The sequence below is a fragment of the Macaca nemestrina genome, chromosome 5, assembly GCF_043159975.1.
Source record: "Macaca nemestrina isolate mMacNem1 chromosome 5, mMacNem.hap1, whole genome shotgun sequence".
In the NCBI taxonomy this organism is placed as follows: domain Eukaryota; kingdom Metazoa; phylum Chordata; class Mammalia; order Primates; family Cercopithecidae; genus Macaca; species Macaca nemestrina.
This window is the reverse complement of record NC_092129.1, coordinates 78,253,780-78,274,999: the sequence shown is the minus strand read 5'-3', so window position 1 is coordinate 78,274,999 and position 21,220 is coordinate 78,253,780. Positions and strand designations below refer to the sequence as shown.

General features: G+C 42.7%; 1 protein-coding gene across 1 annotated transcript in view; it reads right to left on the bottom strand.

Annotated features, from left to right (window-relative positions):
* The window catches only part of LOC105478754 (SEC63 homolog, protein translocation regulator), an 87,835-nt gene extending 71,913 nt beyond the window's left edge, over window positions 1–15,922 (bottom strand). Inside the window, exon 1 of the mRNA XM_011736379.3 lies at window positions 15,590–15,922. Within this exon, the coding sequence (XP_011734681.1) occupies window positions 15,590–15,713 (124 nt within the window). The 5' untranslated portion in view covers window positions 15,714–15,922. The remainder of the gene's footprint in view (window positions 1–15,589) is intronic.
* Window positions 15,923–21,220: the final 5,298 nt, after the last annotated feature.

Below are 21,220 nucleotides of genomic sequence, written 5' to 3'. Positions count from 1 at the left end.
ATGCTTACAATAAAGTAAGCTAGAAAAAAGACGTCAAGAAAATCAAAACAGAAAATACATTTACAGTACTGTATTTATTAATACCTTAAGTTTATGTCATCTGTTTATAAGCTGCAGACCTCAATCTACAGTATATATCAAGCAATTCAACTTTTTGTTATTATTATGACTTTTTTCTTCTTCTTAGGAGCACTTAGAGCATCACTAGTGGCACTTTGTATGAGTCCCATGGTGTTGCAAGGTTTATGGTATTGCACTAAATACAAAGAAAAATACAAGAGAACCTCAAGAGATCACTTTTTATGGTGATAAGGAATTTACTGAAGGGACAAACTGCTTACACAGAGATGATTAGCATCACACAATGTTTTAAGCGGATACTTGCAACACTTGAGCTCACTGCAATAGCAAAGAAGATGGCTATAAAAGTATTACGGTAGTATACACTAATTTTATGCAGTTATGATTTAATACTACATTTCTCTCAACTGCAAATAGCTCCATGTCCTGTCTATAGTGTTTGTGTGCATAAGTTTTGATAAATTTTACCTTTTACAATAGATACGTGCTTCTTTTATGGTAGCGAATGATAAAGCAGACTAGTATCTACATACATTTTATGCATTTATAACATCTTTTTCTTAATTTTTTTTGATATTTCTAGGCTACATTTCTTCTGCAAAATTTTTTCAAACTGTTACAAGTCTCCAAAAAGTTTTCCAATATATTTACTGAAAAAAATCCACGTATAAGTGGACCTACATAGTTCAAACCCATGTTGTTGAAGGGTTCTTTGAGAGAAAATTAGTGAGGTAGGGGTAAGAAACACTACAATTTAAAATAGGATGCTCAAGGAAGATGGCCTCTGAGCAAAGACAACAGAGATGAGGGAAGAGGTAATGTGACTATCTAGAGGAAAAGTATTCCAGGCAAAGGGAGCAGCAACAGTAAAGGACTGAAAGAAAGAGTGTGGCTTCGCTATGTTCACAAGTGCAGTGAGGCAGCTATGGCTGGAATGGAAACAGCAAAGTGATCAAAGAGACCATGAAGGACTTTACTCTCTAAGACTTGAGCTTCTTGTCAGATTGAGACAGACAGCCCTGAAGAGTTCTGAGCAGAATCGTATGAGCTGACTCCTGTTATAAAGGATCCCTGCTACTATTTTGAGAAAAGGCTACACTCAGCCAGGGTAGAAACAGACTAGCTAGGAAGCTAATGATAATCTAGGCAATAAACCAGGACAGTGGTGTTTGTGGAGTGATGAGAAACGGTCAGACACGATGTATTTCAAAGGTAGAGCCAAAAGAACATACTAATAGTCTGAAAGCGGAGTATGAAAAAGAGAAGAATCAAGAATAACTTCTAATCCAGTCTACCAGAGCTTAAAGGTAAAAATTATAAATAAAAAATAAAGAATGACCCCTAAACTTCTTTTCTGAACAGCTGAAAAGACAGTTGTGATTAACTAAAGATTATGGGTCAAGAAGGTTAGGCGGGGAGGGGAAGAAAGTAATCCTATCAATTTTGTGCATATTAATAGAAAGATCTCTATTAGATATCCAAGTGGAAATGTGGGTTAAGCACTTTTACACATTAAGTCTGGAGTCTGAGGAAAGAAGTTCAGACTGGGCTAGGTGCAGTGGCTCATGCCTGTAATCCCAGCACTTTGGGAGGCCAAGGTGGGCAGATCACTTGAGGTCAGGAGTTCAAGACCAGCCTGGCCAACATGGTGAAACCCGGCTCTACTAAAAATACAAAAATTAGCCACAGGTGGTTATTATATGCCTGTAATCCCAGCTACTCAGCAGGCTGAGGCAGGAGAATCACTTAAACCCAGGAAGCGGTGGTTGCAGTGAGCCAAGATCATATCACTGCATTCCAACCTACATGACAGAGTAAAACTCTGTCTCCAAAAAAAAAAAAAACGAGAAGTCCAGTCCAGCCTGGAAATAGAAATTTGGGAGTCTGGGAGTCCTCATCATATAGGTTGGTTATATTTAAAGCCATTAGGTTGGATGAGATCACCAAAAGGCATAACTGTAGAGGATAATGTGAAGGACGCAGCCTTGAGGTACTCTAATATTAACAGGCCATCACAGTGAAACTATGTTCAATTAGTTACCCCCTAAAAAATAGTTCTACCTATACATCTATGGCCAATTGATTTTTGACAAGGTTACCAAGCCATTCAATGCTGAACAGACTCTTCAACAAATGATGCTGAGACAACTGGATTTCCACATGGAAAAGAATGAAGATGGACCCCCTTCTCACATCATTTACAAAAATTACCTCAAAACGGATTAAAGACCTAAGAGCCGAAACCATAAATCTTTTAGAAAAAAAATACGAACAGATTTTTATAAGCTTAGAGTTGCCACAGGATTCTTAGATATGACACCAAAAACCCAGGCGTGGTGGCTCACACCTGTAATTCCAGCCCTTTGGGAGGCCAAGGTAGGCGGATTATGAGGCCAGGAGTTCGAGACCAGCCTGGTCAACATGATGAAACCCCGTCTCCACTAAAAATACAAAACTTAGCCAGGCATGGTAGCACATGCCCATAATCCCAGCTACTCAGGAGGCTGAGGCAAGAGAATCACTTGAACCTGAGAGGTGGAGGTTGCAGTGAGCAGAGATCGCGCCACTGCACTCCAGCTTGGACGACAGAGTGAGACTCCATCTCAGAAAAAGATAAAACATCTAAAGCATGAACAACAACAAAAAATAGATAAACTGGACTTCATCAAAATTAAAAGCTTTTGGTTTTTGATTCATTGAAGGACGTTATCAAGAAAGTAAAAAGGGAACCTACAGAATGAGAAAATACTTGCAAACTGTGTATCTAATAAGAGATTTATATCCAGAACACATAGAGAAAAAGATAACCCAATTTAAAAATGGGCAAAGGATTTAAATAGACATCTCTCCACAAACAAATGGCCAACATGAAAAGATGTTCAACATCATCAGCCATTAGGAAAATGCAAATCCAAACCATAAGATACACTTCAAATCTATCATTTAATTTTTAAAAAACTAAAAAAATAATTAAGCCAGGCACAGTAGTTCATGCCTGTAATCCCAGCACTTTGGGAGGCTGAGGCCAGCAGATTACTTGAAGTCAGGAGTTCAAGACCAGCCTGGTCAACACGGTGAAACTCCGTCTCTACTAAAAATACAAAAATTAGGCAGGTGTGGTGGCACGTGCCTGTAATCCCAGCTGCTCGGGAGAGCTAACCTTGGATGAATTTGTTTGGATGTAAACAGCACTTGTTTTCACTTCTCTTACACTTTCTTTCTTGTGTTCTGCATATAATAATCTGTGCATTTGTCTAATCCTAATCCTGTCACCCCACCCGGGTTACAAATTCTACCAAAACATGACTATGTTTATACTGCGTTCATCTTTGTATCATCTGCTGTACCTGTACGGTCAAACAGTGAACATTTAATCAGTAACCACTAAAACTAAACAAAAATCTAAAGCAAAAAAAGATTTGGAATCTACACGAGAAAATTCCTACTGACAAACACAATTCCAAAATGTAAAGAATATTTTTCTTTTTTTTTTTTTTTTGAGACAGTCTCACTCTGTTGCCCAGGCTGGAGTGCAGCGGCAGATCTCAGCTCACTGCAACCTCCACCTCCTGGGTTCAAGTGATTCTCCTGCCCCAGCCTCCTGAACAGCTGGGACTAAAGGCGTACCCCACTACGCCCAGCTAATTTTTGTATTTTTGGTAGAGACAGGGTTCACCACGTTGGCCAGGATGGTCTCGATCTCTTGACCTCGTGATCCACCAGCGTCGGCCTCCCAAAGTGCTGGGATTACAGGCGTGAGCCACCGTGCCTGGCCAAGAACATCTTTTTAAAAGAATGAACAGCAATGCCTATCAAAGAAACAATGTGATGGTGAAACAGTGTAACATTTGTCATCAATAAAGTCTGGTAATAGGAAAACATTTTTAAAAGCAAGTCCAAGCAATTTATGAATACATTTGTAATTACCTTCTTTATGTCTAAATAAAAAGTATGATTAAGGGAACAAGCATCTAAGAAAAGAAAATAAGCCTATCTTTGTTTCTCAGGTCCTCCCAAGATCAAGCAAATATGCAACGTGACCTTTAAATAAAAGCAATTTTACATAATGCAGGGTATTTTTTTTCGGGTTTTTAAATTTATTATCTATTTTATTTTATTATTATTTTTTTGAGACGGAGTCTTGCTCTGTCACCCAGGTTGGAGTGCGGTAGTGCAATCTCAGCTCACTGCAACCTCTGCCTCCCAGGTTCAAGTGATTCTCCTGCCTCAGCCTCCTGAGTAGCTGAGATTACAGGAGCCCACCACCACGCCTGGCTAATTTTTGTATTTTTAGTAGAGACGGGGTTTCACCATGTTGGCCAGGCTGGTCTCGAACTTCTGACCTCATGATCCGCCCGCCTCGGCCTCCCAAAGTATCCCGTGCCTCGGGATTACAGGCACGAGCCACCGCGCCTGGCCTATTTTTTATTTTTTTAGACAAGAGTCTCACTCTGTCGCCCAGGCTGGAGTGCAGTTGTGCAATCTCAGCTCACTGCATCCTCCACCTCCCAGGTTCAAGCAATTCTCCTGCCTCAGCCTCCCAAGTAGCTGGGATTACAGGCAACCAACTAATTTTTTTTCTATTTTTAGTAGAGATGGAGTTTCACCATGTTGGCCAGGCTGGTCTCAAACTCTTTACCTCAAACGATCTGCCCACCTCGGCCTCCCAAAGTGCTGGGATTACAGGTGTGAGCCACCAGACTCGACCAAAATAATGCAGTTATTAATCTAATGTTTGTCATCACATCTATAAAACCTTCATGTAGTCCTGTAATTCCTACTGCCAAGTTCTCAACTGCTTTCCTCTGCATAGGACTTAAGTGTGTACATGTGGCATGTCTGATACACCCCTCTGTCAGGATAGAACAAAGAGGGAATGACTTTTTAAAACAATTTAAAGTTTTCTCAGATCCCTAACATTCCTTTAAGAGCTAAAGCCTGAGAAAACTGTAAGCTCTACACATTGGGAGGTTGAAGCAAGCAGATCATCTGAGGTCAGGAGTTCAAGACCAGCCTGGCCAACATGGTGAAACCCCGTCTCTACTAAAAATACAAAAATTAGCCAGGCATGGTGGTGGGCTCCTGTAATCTCAGCTACTCAGGAGGCTGAGGCAGGAGAATCACTTGAACCTGGGAGGCAGAGGTTGCAGTGAGCCGAGATCATGCCACTGCACTCCAGTATGGGTAACAGAGCAAGACTGTCTCAAAAAAAAAAACATCGACCATAAGCTCTAAATATGAACATTAAGACATATCCCTTTGAATACAAAGGGGACACAAGTTAGTTTTTTCTAATGTCAAGAAACACAGCCTTGGTGACACGGTGAAACCCTATCTCTACAAAAATTAGAAAAATTAGCTGGGCATGATGGCACACCTGTAGTCCCAGCTACTTGGAGGCCAAGGTGAGAGGATCACTTGAGCTTGGGAGACAGAGGTTGCAGTGAGCTGAGATCGTGCTACTGCACTCCAGCCTGGGTGACAGAGTGAGACCCTGTCTCCAAGAAAAAACAAAACAAAACAAAAAACAAAAACACTCACTATCGGACTAGAGTTATTGTCAAAAAAAGAACAAAAAAACCAAACCACTCAACAGGAGACTGAGATAACCCATTGTACTGTAATTACAACTCTATAGAGAGTGACGGTGTGCATGTGTAGTTCCTGCTACTTGGAGGCTGAGGCAGGAGGATGGTTCAGCCCAGGAGATTGAGGCTGCAGTGAGCATTGGTGGTGCCACTGCACTCCAACCTGGGTAACAACATGAGACCCAGTCTCAAAAAAAATTCACCCCCATTCTTTTCCATGAACTTAATCCCCAAACTGATCATTGGGCCAATTACCAAACAGCTTTCAAGAGGACAAGAAATAAGTAATCCTGGAAATGAGTGAAAATTCAAAATCTGCACTCCATTCTCATTCTCTCCTCAGTACTTATATTCAATAAACAATCCAAGCTTTCTTAGAATTCTCTTCCTAATCCGATCGCCTATCACTGGAGAGAGCCTCTGAAATGTACACCCCCTCCATCTAGTTTCCCACCCAGCCATCACCAACCTCCCCCTCCACCCACCAAACCATTCTCCACACAACACTCCACAAAAGCCAAACTGACCATGTTTTATTACCATACTTTAAAACCTCCATTGTTTACCAAATAACTTACAGGATAAAAGTATAACACTCTTAAAATAGTTAACTTGGTTGTAAGTGCCAATCCTATTCAAATCTTTACCATATACTAAACACCTCCACGCTTTTGCATATACTTTCCCCTATATATGGAACGCCCTTCTCCCACTTACCGTTTAAGACCGATCTCATGTCACCTCCTCTGCATGAAACACTTCCCCAAATCCCAAAATGTATTTACTCCTTCCTATGTGCTCCCAAAGCACTTTCCACTAGCCATTTTAACACGTATCATAATGTGTTATATTTACTTAATTACAGGAGGCAGCAGAGAGTAGTGGCTAACAAGAGATGCTTTGGCATAAGACAGAATTGAGTCCAATATACAATATTCCACCTGGTAGCTATATGACCTTAGGAAAGTTGGTAACCTCCTCTAGGACGCAGTTTTCTCATGAATAAAATGAGGTAATACGTCAATCCAGCTCAAAGTGCTACCTTGAGTGCATTCCACACTACCCACCTTCAGACTAGCACTCACTCACTGAACAGCAGCAGAGCTGAGTCTAGATGAGGAAAACCATGGTTATCTATCTCGGACTGAAGGCGGAAGTAGGTTTTCCTCCTCCAAGGAGGGACTATGTCTAAAGTTATCCCCACAGAGAGGATTCCGGGAGGACAGTGGAGTAAGAAACACCAGGAATCCATCTCCCTATCTAGACAACACTTCACTGGCAGAATCTGTCTTACAAAACTATTTTGCAACTCTGGAGTCTACTGAAGGCTTGCAAGTTTCAGGGAAAGGCTTGGAGGGTAAATTATGAAGATTTTTGGTCAATTTTAGTTCCTTGGTTTGCACCTCCATGTTGGGGCTCAGTGATACCCGAAATATGGCATTTTGACATGCTGAATGAACAAGCCTCAAGGTCTGACTTTCCTTCCTGCCCTCCTGATACCCCCACCATATCCCAAAGCCTTCATCTGCCTAAGATCCAGACCCACCAAAATGAATAACTGCTTTTCTTCTCCTCCTGTAGGACCAAGAAGGTAACCACACCTAAACAGACCCTTCACAAGATAATGTATAAGTTCATCTCTGTTCTCTGATCCATTCTCCCCAGCAATCCTATCAACAGAATTCCTCTTCTCCCCCTTCCCATAACCTGTTTCACCAGGATGGTATATAAGCTTCTGAACTACATTGGAGTGTGGGGAATCACTTTGTGGTTCGCCCCATGTACACATCAAATACATTTGCATGTCTTTCCTCCAATTAATCTGCCTTGTCTGAGTTGATTTTTCAGCAAATCTTCAGAGGGCAAAAGGGAAGTTTCCCTTGGTCCCTACATCCACACTTTGTTTTCTAAATAATAAACTAATGCATTTAAAAGAATTATGAGTTTATGCTTTGGGGCACACAATGTACAAAGATGTAATTATGTGAAATCAAACACTGAAAGAGGTGGGGATGGAGCTATAAAGGAGCAGAGTTTTTATATGTCAAAGTTAAACTGGTATAAATTGAAATTACAATATTTAGGATGTTTAATGTAATCCCCATGGTAACCACACAAAAACTACAGAATATACTCAAAAGAAAATGAGATGTGAGCAGTGGATCACGCATGTAATCCCAGCACTCTGAGAGGCTGAGACGTAGATCGCTTGAGCCCAGGAGTTCGAGACAAGCTTGAGCAACATGGCAAAACCCAGTCTCTATTTACAAATAAAATAAAAATAAGAAAATGCAAAGAAATATAAACATTTCACTACAAAAAAAAAAATCAGCTAAACAAAAAAATAGTAATGCAGGAAATAAGGAACAAAAGGCTATATGCCTATACAAAACAAATAGCAAAATGACAGAGGTCCTTCTTTTTATTGTATGTGACAGGGTCTCCCGTTATCCAGGTTGGAGTGCAGTGACATGATCATAGCTCACTGCAGCCTCAATTTCCTGGGCTCAAGTGATCCTCCTGCTTCAGCCTCCTGAGTAGCTAGGACTAAAGGTGCGCGCTACCATGCCTGGCTAATATTTTTTTTATCGTTTGTAGGAACATGGTCTCATTATGTTGCCCAGGCTGGTTCAAACTCCTGGACTCAAGTGATCTTCCCATTTCAGCTTCCCAAAGTGCTGAGATTACAGGAATGAAACACTGCACCTGGCCCTCCTTCCTTAACAGTAATTACTTTAAATGTAAATAGTTAAATGTTCCAATTAAAAGACAGACCTGGCAGAATGGATTAAGAGCACCTGATCCAACTATGTCCATTTACAAGAGACTCACTTTAGATCCAAAGACACAAACAGATTGAAGGTGAAAGGATGGAAAAAATATTCCACGCAAACAGTAACCAAAAGAGAGCAGGGTGGTGACTATAGTATTAGACAAAAGAGACTTTAAAACAAAAAAGATTACAAGAGAAAAAAGACATTACATATTAGTAAGAGGTTCAATACAGCAAGAAGATATAACATTTATAAACATTTATGTACCTAATGCCCATCAAAATGTACAATGCAAAAACCAACAAAAACAGATAGTGCTACAATAACAGTTTCAGACTTCAATACACCCTCCATCCCCAATAATGAATAGAACAACCAAAAAGAAGGTAAGGAAATAGAGGACTTAACACAAACCAACTAGATCTAACAGACATAAATAACACTCACTACCCAACAGCAGCAGCACTCACATCATTCTGTAGTGCCCATGGGACATTTTGCAGGACAGACTATATGTTAAGCCAAAAATTAAGTCTCAGTATATTTTAAAAGGTAACTATCATACAAAGTATCTTCTCTGACCATAACAGACAAGTATGACCAATACGGATGAGTACACTGAGATACACAGAAGTTAAAGCAGTAACCAATACAGATGAGTATACTAAAACACATGGAAGTTAAATAACTTACAATAGGCCGTAGAGCCAGGTTTCAAAACCAGGCAATTTTGAAAAAGTAAGGTCAGAGTAAGGTTAAATAAGTTTTGAAAAGGGAAGATCAAGCCCCAAAAGTAAGATCAAGGAGTCATAACAAAAACTTTTTTCAAAAACTTTTTTGAAATTATACATTTTATCTCAATTGAAAAGGAATTCTTTCCATAACCTATGGAAAGAATAAAAGCATGCTTTTGATTATTTAAAATTCTAATAATTACAAGCAATCAGTTATTTTCTCGTCAAATATACCAATAAAAGCCTAATGATATACAATGTTTAAAGTCATAACTCTTCTATTGTAAATCAAAAAAGTAGTAAACAGGCCGGGCGCGGTGGCTCAAGCCTGTAATCCCAGCACTTTGGGAGGCCGAGACGGGCGGATCACAAGGTCAGGAGATCAAGACCATCCTGGCTAACACGGTGAAACCCCGTCTCTACTAAAAAATACAAAAACCTAGCCGGGCAAGGTGGCGGGCGTCTGTAGTCCCAGCTACTCGGGAGGCTGAGGCAGGAGAATGGCGTGAACCCGGGAGGCGGAGCTTGCAGTGAGCTGAGATCCAGCCACTGCACTCCAGTCTGGGCGACAAAGCGAGATTCTGTCTCAACAACAAAAAAAAAAAAAAAGTAGTAAACAAAATTATGCACATAAGAATAATGGTTGGATTGAAATTCCACATAAACATTAAGAATACTTGTTATTTTAAAAGCACTAAGCAAGACAAACATTAACAATTACTAAGAAAGCACAAAGTGGGCAGTGCACACAAAAGGTATTGTTGGCAATACCAAAGATGGGTAGTGCTAAGGTAATTATGTGCAATTATTTCAAAATGTTAAGGATATCCAAATTATATAAGACTCCAATCATGGCACAATGGTAAATACTCTGGAAGCCATTAATACACAACTATGATAAATTGATTGTAAACTTGTATCATTAAAGTTGTTTGACAAAAATATCTGGCTTTTAACTCCCAGAACTTTACAGTACTGTTCTGTAAGTGCTTCTTAGCTATGTAAAACAAAAATGCTAACACATTAGTTTTTTGGATATTTTTGTTGTTGTTACCAAAGAGCACATACCAAAATATACTACCTCCCAAAATGACAACTACAGCAAAAGACCATTACTAAGGAAGCTCTCCTCCAAGCAGCACTTCTCAAACAGCTACAATTTAGACACCTACAGGGATCTTTAAAAAATACCAATACATAGCACCCACTCCAGACCAAATAAATCAGAGTATCTGGGGATGGGTACAAGTGTTTTAAAAAGTTCCCGAAGTGATTCTAATGTGTAGCCAGGGTTAAGAATCACTGTGCCAAGGAAATCTAAGCCCTCTGTGGTATCATTTCATACAGAGCTTTTGTCCTTAATTGTCTGAAAAAGTATTCATTTTATTCAGCCAACTTGCAAACCAAGAGAGTAAAACAAATAGGACCCTTTAACTACTAAAAGGGGTGTTAATTAGAAGTACACTTAGCTGGCCGGGCGCGGTGGCTCAAGCCTGTAATCCCAGCACTTTGGGAGGCCGAGGCGGGCGGATCACAAGGTCAGGAGATCGAGACCACAGTGAAACCCCATCTCTACTAAAAATACAAAAAAATTAGCCGGGCGCGGTGGCGGGCGCCTGTAGTCCTAGCTACTCAGGAGGCTGAGGCAGGAGAACGGCGTGAACCCAGGAGGCGGAGCTTGCAGTGAGCCAAGATCGCGCCACTGCACTCCAGCCTGGGCAACAAGCGTGAGACTCCGTCTCAAAAAAAAAAAAAAAAAAAAAGAAGTACACTTAGCTAAACACGTTAGGCAAAAATCAAGGCAAAAGGAGTCCATTAATGTTTTAGATAACAGATACGTTCAATTAACATGTCAAATATGCCAATAAACAAACTGCGGATTTTTCAAACCACAGACTACAAACTGTGAAATGGTGCTATGCTTTCTGGTACATTCAAGAGCCCACTAATTCCAAAAGAGCCGTGCTGAAACAACTGTCAACCTTAAAAATTGAAAGTTCCAAATGTGTTGCAAAAAACACAAACAAAAAACCGAAATAAAGATTACTTAAACTGGGCCGGGCGCAGTGGCTCATACCTGTAATCCCAGCACTTTGGGAGACTGAGGTGGGCAGATCACTTGAGGTCAGGGGTCGGAAACCAGCCTGGCCAACATGGTGAAACCTTGTCTCTACTAAAAATACAAAAATTAGCTGGGCATAATAGCAGGCACCTGTAATCCCAGCTACTTGGGAGGCCAAGGGGGGAGAACTGCTTGAACCCGGGAGGTGGAGGTTGCAGTGAGCCAAGATCATGCCACTGGCATGTGAGCCTGGGCAACAGAGTGAGACTTCATGCCAAAACAAACAAAAAAATTACTTAAACTGAACTTTAAGGTTGTATAACTGCCAGAGCAAACCTTTTCATGCTTTCATGCACACGCTATCTCTGAAAATACTGTCAGAACTCTGAAATTCAAACACATGCCTACATTTTTGTATTTGGCTACTTAACTGTTTCACAGGACAACTAAATAAATTAAGCCTCAAAAACAAGTATTAAAATATGCTGTTGCGGCCGGGGCACAGTGGCTCACACATGTAATCCCAGCACTTCGGGAGGCTGAGGCAGGTGGATCAATTGAGGTCAGGAGTTCGAGACCAGTCTGGCCAACATGGTGAAACCCCATCTCCACTAAAAATACAAAAATAAGCCAGGCATGGTGGCTCACACCAGTTTTCCTAGCTACTCAGGAGGCTGAGGCATGAGAATCGTTTCAACACGGGAAACAGAGGTTGCAGTGAGCCAAGATCATGTCACTGCACTTCAGCCTGGGTGACAGAGCAAGGCTCCATTTCAAAAAATAAAAATACTTTTATATATATATATACACACATATACATATACACATATATAGACACACACACACACACACACACACACACATATATATATATATATATATATGGTGTTGTGTTTCCCCAAAACAGTACTACGGGGTCCTCATCTTTTATTTAAAATCCTTAAGAACAAATGTGCTTCAGAATTTTTCAGATTTTAGAAAGATAACACAGCATTTATACCCAAACAGACCCTGTAAGGTCTAAAATAGCACCAATAACCGAATAAATTAATATTCCAAGAGCAGAACATAACTATTTCCTAAGTGAGATAAGGATTATTAAGTAGCCTTCTGTCAGTACAAGTCAGCAAATTATTTTGCAAAAACTTCTGAAAAAACTTCCTTTTTCAGAGCTTTGAATGAAGCAGTAATTCAAGATTTCTCTTTGATATTCAAGATACTGCAACTGGGCTGCAGAAAAAAGTCACTATGATGAAAACATCCTTTTAATACAACTGTAATTCTACAGAAACTCAAGTTATTAGAGTCCAAGCGGTGCCCAATAATTTTCATAATGATTAGAATAGCATTTAAGTGTTCACCTTAATTTTCATAACACAATTTTGAGCAAGACCAAACAAATACATCAAAATATGCATACTGACTAAGGCAAGCCTGAAGCAGAGGGCCTGATGTAAAACAGGGGCAAACTGACACCCATAATAGCTCACCTAACTTTCTATCTAGCAGTGTGGAAACCACACAGGGCTCTGAAGCTAAGTGATCAATGTTCTAATCCAAGCTTAACCATACAGGAAAATTACTTACATACTCTACCCCCAGTTTCTTTACCTGTAAATGGAGATAATAATAGAACCTACCTCACTGCATTTTTTTTTTTTTTGGAGACAGAGTCTCACTTTGTTGCCCAGGCTGCAGTATAGTGGCACAATCTCGGCTCATTGCAACCTCCACCTCCCGGTTCACGCAATTCTTCCTGCCTCAGCCTCCCGGGTAGCTGGGATTACAGGCGTCCGCCAGCACGCCCAGCTAACTTTTTGTATTTTTGTAGAGATGGGGTTTTGCCACGTTGGCCAGGCTGGTCTATGAACTCCTGACCTTAGGTGATCCACCCGCCTCAGCCTCCCACAGCGTTGGGATTACAGGTGTGAGCCACTGCGTCCAGCCAACCTCACTGCATTTTTAAGAAGATTAAATAAAGTAAAAGTTGAACTCCATGATTTACAAATAGCGTTAATCCCCTCCACCTAAACTACCACCACTTTTTCAAAGACACTTACATACTGAAGGGGGTCAAGTATGACTTGTTGGCAGGGCGTGGTGGCTCACACCTGTAGTCCCAGCACTTTGGGAGGCCGAGGAGGGCAGATCACTTGGTGTCAGGAGTTGGAGACCAGCCTGGTCAACATGGTGAAATCCCATCTCTACTAAAAATACGAAAATAAGTCAGGCATGGATGCCTATAATCCCAGCTACTCAGGAGGCTGGGGCAGAACTGCTTGAACCCAGCAGGTGGAGGCTGCAAAGAGTCAAGATCGAGCCATTGCACTCCACCCTGGGCAACAGAGTGAGTCTCTGTCTCAAAAAAATAAATACATACATAAATACATAAATAAATAGTATGATTCGTCTATGAAATCAGATGAATTTTATAATACAAAACTCACCATGAAAATATGACTTTCAAATTTCAAAAATCCGTCCTGACATGGTGGCTCAAGTCTGTAAGCCCAGCTAGTCGGGGGGCTTGAAGCGAGTTCAAGACCAGCCTGGGCAAATGAGACTCTCTCCACTTTAAAAAGAAAAACTTCAAAAATCCAATGTAGATTAAAAAATGATGGCTAATTTCTGAAATCAGGGCCGTTTCTCAAAACATTTTTTATACCTTTGCTCTGCCTGATCAAAACACATTCTAGCCAAAACCACCGACTACTCTCCCAGTATCTTTTTGTCTTCTACACTACCAATTGCACACATAATGGTTGTTAGGTGAAAATAAAACTACTGAAAAGTGAACCCTTTTAGCTTGAAATATAACAACGACAAGAATGACCTAGGTTTTGCAGACAAGAATAAGTCAATACAGTATTAAGACTTCACTTATACACAACCACTGTCCAAAGAACCTACCCAATATTTTTTTTCCTTTTTCAACATCGAGGAAGAACCTACACAATTTAAATGCACTTAGGAAATAAGGCACAACAGTCCAAAATCCAAATTTCATAAACTACCCATTGAGTAAGAAAAGTATTAAGACTGGTAACTGTGCACAGAGTTTTGCATCTAATGGATTTTTTAACTTACTGTCAAAGGTGCAAAATGATGGAATCCTTTACTATTTATCCTAAATTTATTTTAGTTCTATTCCAAGTCAAGAATGTTAGTTTCCTGCAGATCACAACGGGCGGGGGGGGGAAAAGAATGTTACAGGGCATTGAATCCATTCAGCATAACAAGTTCTGAGCTGATTCAATGCTTCACTGTTAACAACTTCCCCGAAGTAGAATATGTAACCTGGACAACATAGACCTCCAGCACACCCAGTTGAAGAGAAGATATTTAAGCAAGTTAGCACAGCTCTTGTGAAACAGAAAGCCTTCCCTAAGTTGTTAATACTCAAAACCTACTCCTTACTGTTAACACTACCATAAATAACCCATTAGGCCCTCGCAGTTACATCAGCTTTAAGAATATCATCTGCCATATGTCCTAGTAGAGTGCAACAAATGGATGCAAACATTACCCAAACATAAAGTGAAATATGAAAAGAATCTGTTATTCTGTGCTTTAATTCGATGTTGTTTAATGTGAAAAGACTTAGAACCAAAAGCAAATCGACCCACTACCTCAAAATTCCCTATAAGATTAATTAAACGAGACTTAACCCTTCATACTTGCACTTTTTCCGTCACAAACAGGAAACTCCAAAGAAAAGGAAATAGAAAAAATCCTATTTTTGCTAAGAGGAATAACAGCATTGCTTCCAACCCCCCACAGTGAGTGAACAAATGAAAAAGCAACGGGAGGAAGTGACGGGGGTAGGCGGTGGAGAGCTCAGTCGGAGTCCTAAACGTGCCACCCGGCTCAGAGATGCCTCAAAACATCTGTTAAGAGCAGCTGCAACAGGGAAACAGGAGTCGGGGGAGGAGGGCCGCGAACTGGAGGGACTGAGAGTTGTGCCCGCACCTTCAGTTTCTTCCCTGGCCAACTCTTTGCTCACCTCCCAAGTCCCCATCCTCCCCATCCCATCTCGCTTCCTCCATAAAGAAAAATCCCCAATAAAAGCAGAGGCAGAGAAGACAAAGAGGCAGGAGGAGACTGCAAGGAGCGTCCACAACAATGGAGAAGATGGAGCGAGCGAAACTCCTGAGGACAATGAAGGGAGGTGGAGAAGCGCCGAGGGTAAACGCCGCCGACCCGGGCCCCGCCAGTGGCGGACGCTGGACACAGGCCGGTCCGCACGGTCCTTGTCACCCCGGACGCCGAGGGCTGGGGCCGGGCGCCACAGGGCCTGGGGGCGCTGGGGCGGCCTGCGCGGGTCCGCGGGCAAAGGCAGGCGGGACTCACCGGCATTCTGGTCTCGGGGCCAGAGGTAGTATGTCGCTGGGATCACGATGAGCCCCACGAAGGAGGTGAGGAAGTAGAAGAAGGTGTTCCCACTGTCATCGTACTGGAACTGCTGTCCGGCCATGGCACCCCCTCCTCCGCCTCGCTCTTCTCACCGCCGCCGCCACGACCACGCTCTGCACTCCGGCTCCCAACGCCCCGGCCCAAGTGGCGTAGCTTGGACGCTGCCGCCGCCGCCTCTCCTCCCTGCCCCCACGCCACTCTCACGGACACGCCGCCGCCGCCGCTGCTGCTGCCGCCGTCGCCGCCGCCGTCGCCAGCTCTCGCGAGAGGAGATAGTTCCCGCCCCGCTCAGTTTTCCCTCCCCCTGCCTGTCCCCAACAAGCTAGCTAAGGAAGACGTGGCGAGCGCAACGGTGGAACTCGGCGAGGTCTCGCCCTTAGCCCCGCCCCAACGTCAAAGCCCCTCCCCCTAACTCCTCCCCTAGGACCCCGCCCCTAACCCCTCCGCCTTCCTCCACCGCTCAGTTCCCAGCGCCCCACGCCGGATCCCGGGCGTCGGCTTGTGGGATCCCAGTGAAGGCTTCCCGCCCGAGCAGCGGCCGCGGGCGGTTCACTTGGCTGCGACTGGGGTCCCAGATATTCAGAGAAGAGCTGAGGCTTAGCCTGTCCTGCCCTCTCGATTAGTTGCCCTGGTTGATCATGTTTCCTTGGGTTCTGGATCTTCTCCTCCAGCCCCCATATTTTGGATGACAAATGTCATTTAGAATAAGGGGTGGGAGGCCGGGAGCAGTGGCTCACACCTGTAATCCCAGCACTTTGAGAGGCCGAGGCGGGCGGATCATGAGGTCAGGAGTTCGAGATCAGCCTGACCATCATGGTGAAACCCAGTCTCTAATAAAAATACAAAAATTAGCCGGACGTGGTGGCTCGCGCCTCCGTCTCAAACAAAAAAGCGGGGGGGAGGCGTGGATTGCAGTTATGTTTACAAAGCAATGTTTACTATCACGCCGGGCGCGGTGGCTCACGCCTGTAATCCCAGTGCTTTGGGAGACCGGATGGATCATGAGGTCAGGAGTTCAAGACCAACCTGACCAACATGGTGAAACCCCGTCTCTACTAAAAATACAAAGCTAGGCCGGGCGCAGTGGCTCACACCTGTAATCCTAGCACTTTGGGAGGCCGAAGCGGGAGGATCACGAGATCAGGAGACCGAGACCATCCTGGCAAACACGGTGAAACCCCGTCTCTACTAAAAATACAAAAGAAGAAAATTAGCCGGGCGTGGTGGCGGGCGCCTGTAGTCCCAGCTTCTCGGGAGGCTGAGCCAGGAGAATGGCGTGAACCCAGGAGGCGGCGGAGCTTGCAGTGAGTGGAGATCGCGCCACTGCACTCTAGCCTGGGCGACAGAACGAGACTCCCTCTCAAAAAAAAAAAAAATTGCGAAAACTAGCCGGGTGTGTTGGCACGCGCCTGTAATCCCAGCTACTCAGGAGGCTGAGGCAGGAGAATCGCTTGAACCCTGGAGGCGGAGGTTACAGTGAGATGAGATCGCTCTTCACTGGGTGACAGATTGGAATCTACGCTGTGCTCATTTTGCAGATGAAAATTTCCCCAATCCCCTACAGATGGTTCCCTGTAAACTGAGACCTTGATTGCTTTGTGTCATTTAATCATCAGTAAACCCCATGGAATAAAGCAAAATATGTCCGCTCTACAAATGAGAAAATTGAGGCTCAGAGAGACTGCCCAAGGTCCCTCACAGTAAGAGAATGTCTGAGGAATCAAACCCGTATCATTTTGACGCCACAAACCCTCCTTCGCCCAGGACCTTAACATTTCCTGACTGTGGCTGGCACTCTTTCCGCAGGCTGTGAACAGGTACCTGCATTTCAGGGAAGGACGGTGGCGGTAGCAGTCGCTCTCGGGAGGCTCTCCCTCCCCTGGCTGTGGGACCTTAGAGGCTGGTGTCTGCTGAGCTGGGAACTGGGCTTCTGCCTGGATCTTGGAATGACCCCACCCACGGTCCAGCGGCAGCTGTGGTTGGGGCCTGTCCCAGAATCCATTGACCCTCCCTGGGTTAAAAGGATAGCCCACCTGGTTGTAGAGATTGAAAGGACTAATTGCGAAAATGCTTTTCAAAGGAGAAAGTGTGTAATATGCAAATACCAAATATTACCCTATATTTTAAAGACTCATTTTAATACTTTATAGTCTGTTAACTAAATGCATCATAATATTCCTTCCATTGTTGGAGCAAAAATCTGGTTGCTCATTGTCTTTTATTTCATGTCTTCAAAACTAGTATCTATCATAATCAGTAATGCTTTCCTTCATAATAGATTGTGTTCATATGTATTCTCTCTTCCCTTCAAATTTCCTATCTACTCACTTTGAAAGGAAATTTCTGAAATTCATTTCTATGCATTTCCCCCCTCACTTTTTTTCTGCACAAAGTTTCAAAACTATATTATAGGTGAAAAAATAAAACCAAGAAATGAAGGGAAGGTTGGACTGTGAAATCAACATAGTATTGTGATCTCCCAACGCTGATATACCCAGAGTGAACAATTTGCCTTGCTGCAGAAAATTAGTGACAGACTTGTCTCAGCTGAAGTGAGTAGGATCCTGAAGTTCCTTTTGTTTGTTGAATATGTTTTAAGTCTTCCTGGGTTTTAACAATGTTGAACTGTTTTTTTTATTATTACTCCTATTATGTTTTACTCCGCATTTGTGTAAAGATAATACATCAGTTTTGTAACCTTGTAGCAATATAAGTTATTGATGATAAATACTCCGCTTCTTTCTGCAGGAATAATATTTTCACTGCAACTTTGGAGTCATGCCTAAAAGTGGCTTGAACCAAATTGAAATAACAATTTGAAAAAAACCCAGACCAATCTAAAATGTTATCTTTTTAAACCAAAGCATGTTTAAGATTTGAAAATGTACCCTCTATTTTCAAAAATATACATATAATTTATCCTAGAACTTAAAATTCCTGAACATAGATAACCTCAGACCACCCAAATATTCTCCAAAGCAAATGTTAATCATATCTTTAAATAATTTCATTGCAATTTGTGATTCACACTTTTTTTTTTTTTTTTTTTTTTTTGAGACAGGATCTCATTCTGTTGCCCAGGCTGCAGTGCAGTGGCCCATTCTTGACTCACTGCAGCCTCTTCCTCCAGGTTCAAGTGATTCTCCTGCCTCAGCCTCCCGAGTAGCTGGCACTACAGGCATGCACCACCACACCCGGCTGTTTTGCATTTTTAGTAGAGACAGGGTTTCACCAGCCTCCCAAGTCACTTCTGACCTCATGTGATCCGCCCACCTCGGCCTGGCAAAGTGCTGGGATTACAGGTGTTAGCCACCATGCCCAGCAGATATTTTTAACCCAATAAAATTGTTTCAAGAAACTATTTTAGTGAGACATTTAATAAAAGTAAATTAATATGGCCGGGCGCCATGGATCACATTGAAGACCAATCTGGCCAACATGGTGAAACCCCATCTCTACTAAAAATACAAAAATTAGCTGGGCATGGTGGTGGGCCCCTGTAATCCCAGCTACTCGGAAGGCTGAGGCAGGAGAATCACTTGAACCCGAGAGGCAGAGGTTGCAATAAGCCAAGATCACGCCACTGCACTACAGCCTGGGTGACAGAGCAAGACTCCATCTCAAAAAAAAAAAAGAATATGGAAGAAGCAAAGCTACAGACATAACATGTCTTTAGTCTAACAGCATATATTAAAAGGCCTGTAATTTAGGCCTGTAATCCCAGGACTTTGGGAAGCCAAGGTGGGTGGATCATTTCAGGCCAGGAGTTAAAGACCAGCCTGGCCAACATGGTGAAACTCCGTCTCTACTAAAAATACAAAAATTAGCGTGGTGGCGGGCACCTGTAATCCCAGCTACTCTGGAGGCTGAGACAGGAGAATCACTTGAACCCAGGAGGCGAAGTTTGCAGTGAGCTAACATCGTGCCACTGTACTCCAGCCTGGGTGACACAGCGAGACCATGTCTCGGGAAAAAAAAAAAAAAAAAGGCATTGGTCATTTTAGCATTTATCTCTGTCTGTAATTGAATATTTTAATCAATTTTATTTTAATGGCTAGATAGACATTTTCCCTGTAGAAAGCCTGAATATTTCAGGGTTCCTTTTCATACTCTGCTTTTTCCTTAGAGTGACTCTTTCCTTCTTTGTAAGTCATCCTTTTTTTTTTTTTTTTTTTTTTTTTTTGAGACAGAGTATCCCTCTGTAGGCCAGGCTGGAGTGCAGTGGTGCAATCTTGGCTCACTGCAACCTCTGCCTCCCGGGTTCAAGCAATTCTCCCACCTCAGCCTCCCAAGTAGCTGGGACTATAAGCATGCACCACCACACCCGGCTAATTTTTTTTTTTTTTGAGACGGAGTTTTGCTCTTGTTGCCCAGGCTGGAGTGCCATGGCATGATCTCAGCTCACTGCAACCTCCGCCTCCTGGGTTCAAGCAATTCTCCTGCCTCAGCCTCCCGAGTAGCTGGGATTACAGGTGCCCGCCACCATGCCCAGTTAATTTTTTGTATTTTTTAGTAGAAACAGGGTTTCACCATGCTGGCCAGGCTGTTGTCAAACTTCTAACCTCAAGTGATCCATCCGCCTCAGCCTCCCAAAGTGCTGGAATTACAGGCATGAGCCATCGCTCTGGCCAGTCATCCTTATACTACATTTTTGACTTAAATTTATACATACTAAAGTATATTTCTGTAGCCATAATCAGCATTATTTAATTATCTGCTGGTGGAGTTAGCTGCAAAGAAACTGGAAGGAACCAAATTATGATTAAATAAGGGCATGCAGTTACTTTCAGTCTTTTTCCCTTTCCCCCATGCTGGTAGACCATAACCTTTACTGCCAAAGCCTAGAAAATTATCTTTAATGGTAAACGCGAGTTTTAATGTAATCTTTAATGTTATATCAGAGATTTTTTTCATTAAGAGGCTAAATCTCTTTTGATACAAAGTAACCAATCCTGCTTATGACAACATCAACAAAGTAATGTTTGTACAACACTTATGATTTACAAAAATCTTCCAAAACATTATTCCAATTGAAATTTCAGGCTGGGCGCGGTGGCTCAAGCCTGTAATCCCAGCACTTTGGGAGGCCGAGACGGGCGGATCACGAGGTCAGGAGATCGAGACCATCCTGGCTAACACAGTGAAACCCCGTCTCTACTAAAAATACAAAAACTTAGCCGGGCGAGGTGGCAGGCGCCTGTAGTCCCAGCTACTCGGGAGGCTGAGGCAGGAGAATTGCGTAAACCCGGGAGGCGGAGCTTGCAGTGAGCTGAGATCCGGCCACTGCACTCCAGCCTGGGTGACAGAGCGAGACTCCGTCTCAAAAAAAAAAAAAAAAAAAAAAAAAGAAATTTCAAATCATGACCATATGTTGGAACTTTGACTAGGTAAAAGGTATTAAATCATTGTAATCATTTCGTTTCCTGACCCAGTAAGGCCCTTCAGACCCAACAAAACCACAATCTCCTATCTGGACAGAATGTAAAGAGAGGCATGAGTTGGAAAAACAGCAAAACTAGTTTAAGGTCAACCCTGAAACCATGAAAACAATCCTAAAAGAGGAATTGA